The sequence below is a fragment of the Electrona antarctica genome (genome assembly GCF_951216825.1).
Source record: "Electrona antarctica genome assembly, chromosome: 5".
Lineage (NCBI taxonomy): Eukaryota > Metazoa > Chordata > Actinopteri > Myctophiformes > Myctophidae > Electrona > Electrona antarctica.
This window is the reverse complement of record NC_136810.1, coordinates 16,603,804-16,606,358: the sequence shown is the minus strand read 5'-3', so window position 1 is coordinate 16,606,358 and position 2,555 is coordinate 16,603,804. Positions and strand designations below refer to the sequence as shown.

Here is a 2,555-nt window from a genome sequence, read left to right as displayed (position 1 = left end):
TTTTGTTCAAAACGGGGCAATCTTGCAAACTGTGAAAGCCAATTATAGCCAATTAGGATGGAATATGAAATATCGGGACAGATCCGACTCGCGCACATGACCATAGAGATACTGTGTAACGATTTGTGAGATTTTTGGACAGAATCTGGAGGAGTAATATAAAAAAATGTGTTTTACAAAAGTCGGCCTCCTGGTGGCGCTATAAAAGGCAGATGCGGAAAATGCAGGTCAAAGGTTTGTCCTTGGCCTCTAGGGAGTGTGCATGCAACGTTTCACGCAGATCGGTGCAGTTTTAGGTAAAACATGTGAAAAGCTGCCTCATGGTGGCGCTATAACAGGCCGTTCTGGAAAATGTGGGGCAGAGGTTCATCGTTGGCATCCAGGGAGTGTGTGTGCAAAGTTTGGCATCGACCGGGTTAACGGTGCCGGAGATTAGCTGGTAACAGACGGACGGAAGGACGGACACACACACACACACGGACACACACACGGACGGAGTGCAAAACATACTCTCTCCCCATGCCTTCGGCCTGGTGGAGACAATAATGTGTTATATGTCTTCTGTTATTTGCCAGAAGCGAGTACTTTACAAAAGATCTCAGTCATTCAGAAATAGTGTTTGTTCATGAGCTGGTCACTGAGCTCTCATTGACTCCAGTGCATTCTGCCGAACTCCTGGGTGCAGTTTGGCTCCCATGGTGCGACGAATATGCCGTCTGGAATTGCGTGATAGCGAAAATGACGTTGGTGACCTTACCTCCATTTCATATACCTTGGGACTAGCCTATGTTGTCTCGGTAAGACAGCCCTCCCCCTATCCACAAGGAGGAGCAGTACACCAAAGCATTATGGGAATTGTAGTCCAGGAAGGAAGTGAGCCCAGTGTCGATGACATCAGAGACACTGGGCTCACTGCTAAAATCTAAAATATCTAAAACCACATATTACACACATAATATAAAGACCCCCAAGAAACTGTTCTAAATCTTCTAAATGTCATTAACATATATTTTTTTGCAAAAAGGGTGAAGTGTCCCTTTAAGCTTTTATTTGTTTATTAGACTTATTAAACCTATTGTGAAACACTAAAGACTTGCTGATTTTGATTTCAGATCCATACCTTGGCTATGGCTGCTTGACACGAAGCCATATCGCTTTGAAGTTCTCTCACCAATCCGACTGCGGTCCAAGTGGCAGCAACCAGACACAATGAAGTGGAAGTGGAAGCACATCGCTGCAGTTCTGTGTCTCTCATTCCTAGGGGCCCTGGTCTTTTACGTCTTAACTCCTGGGCCGTTCCCCTACTACATCATTAGGGAGTCAAACAAATGCCCAGAGGGAAAGCCACCACCATTCCTAGTGTTGCTGATACTCACTGTGGCTGGTGAAGTAGAGGCACGGAATGCCATACGGCAGACATGGGGGAATGAGAGCCTCGCTCCAGGCCTAGGAATCATTCGGCTGTTCCTGTTGGGGGTGCAGGAAAGCAAGCTGGGACGCCTACAGCAGAAGACCCTGGAGGCTGAGAGCCTGAGGCACCACGATATCATTCAGCAGGACTTCTTAGATACCTACTACAACCTGACTTTAAAGACACTGATGGGGATGAACTGGGTGGCCATGCACTGTCCCCGGGCCAGCTATGTTATGAAAACTGACAGTGACATGCTTGTGAACACCGTTTTCCTCATCCACAAGCTGCTGAGACCTGGACTGAAACCCAAGACAAACTACTTTACGGGCTATATCATGCCATCGCCGGATAGGGCGACAAACCGAAACAAAAGCTCAAAGTGGTACATGCCCCCAGAAGAGTACTCAAACGAAATGTACCCCGAGTTCTGCTCTGGGACGGGCTATGTGTTCTCCGGAGACATGGCGACGAAATTGTACGGAACTTCTCTGAATATTCCCCTCCTGCGTTTAGAAGATGTGTACGTGGGAATTTGCCTTGAAAGGCTAGGGATCAAGCCCACACCGTCGCCCGGCGGGCTGTTCAGCCCCTGGAGAGTGCCCTTCTCCAAAGCCATATACAGAAACATAGTCACAAGTCACCATATAGATCCCGGTCGGATGCTGGATTACTGGCACAAAATGTGGGTCTAGGCAGGGGTGCCGTCAGGCTCTCAAAAGTGCAGGGTCCATTTTTATGTATTATTTTGTTTTGCGGGTGGGGGGGGGATGGTGGTGGCTGAAGTCATGACGTTCGCTGTTTGTTTTCATGTAGCTCCGAAAAGTGTAACCAAATCTGGATGATGCCTCCGGCTCCTCAGAATTTAATTTGCTTTGCTGATTATATAAGCATTAACGTTGGTTAAAGTCTAGATTGTAAATATTAATTTAATTCATTTCCTGACTATGTAAGGGACATTTAAGCTCATAGGCCTACTCGTGAAAGTTACAACTACATGAAACATTGGATTGCATATACATCACTTAGTAATATTAAGTCGAGTCGACATTAAATAAATAAATAAAATGAAAGAAAGAGGCACCCGCGCACCGGAATGACATTAAATCGCATTTTTTCACCTCAATGAATAAAGTAAAGTAAT

At 46.1% G+C, this 2,555-nt stretch overlaps 1 protein-coding gene across 1 annotated transcript; it reads left to right on the top strand.

The window, feature by feature from the left end:
- Positions 1-1,209: 1,209 nt before the first annotated feature.
- LOC306923867 (beta-1,3-galactosyltransferase 2-like) lies at positions 1,210-2,106 on the top strand (the record flags this gene model as incomplete). Its single annotated transcript, XM_079502211.1, has 1 exon — positions 1,210-2,106. One exon carries the CDS (start codon positions 1,210-1,212, stop codon positions 2,104-2,106), a length of 897 nt encoding a protein of 298 aa, XP_079358337.1.
- Positions 2,107-2,555: the final 449 nt, after the last annotated feature.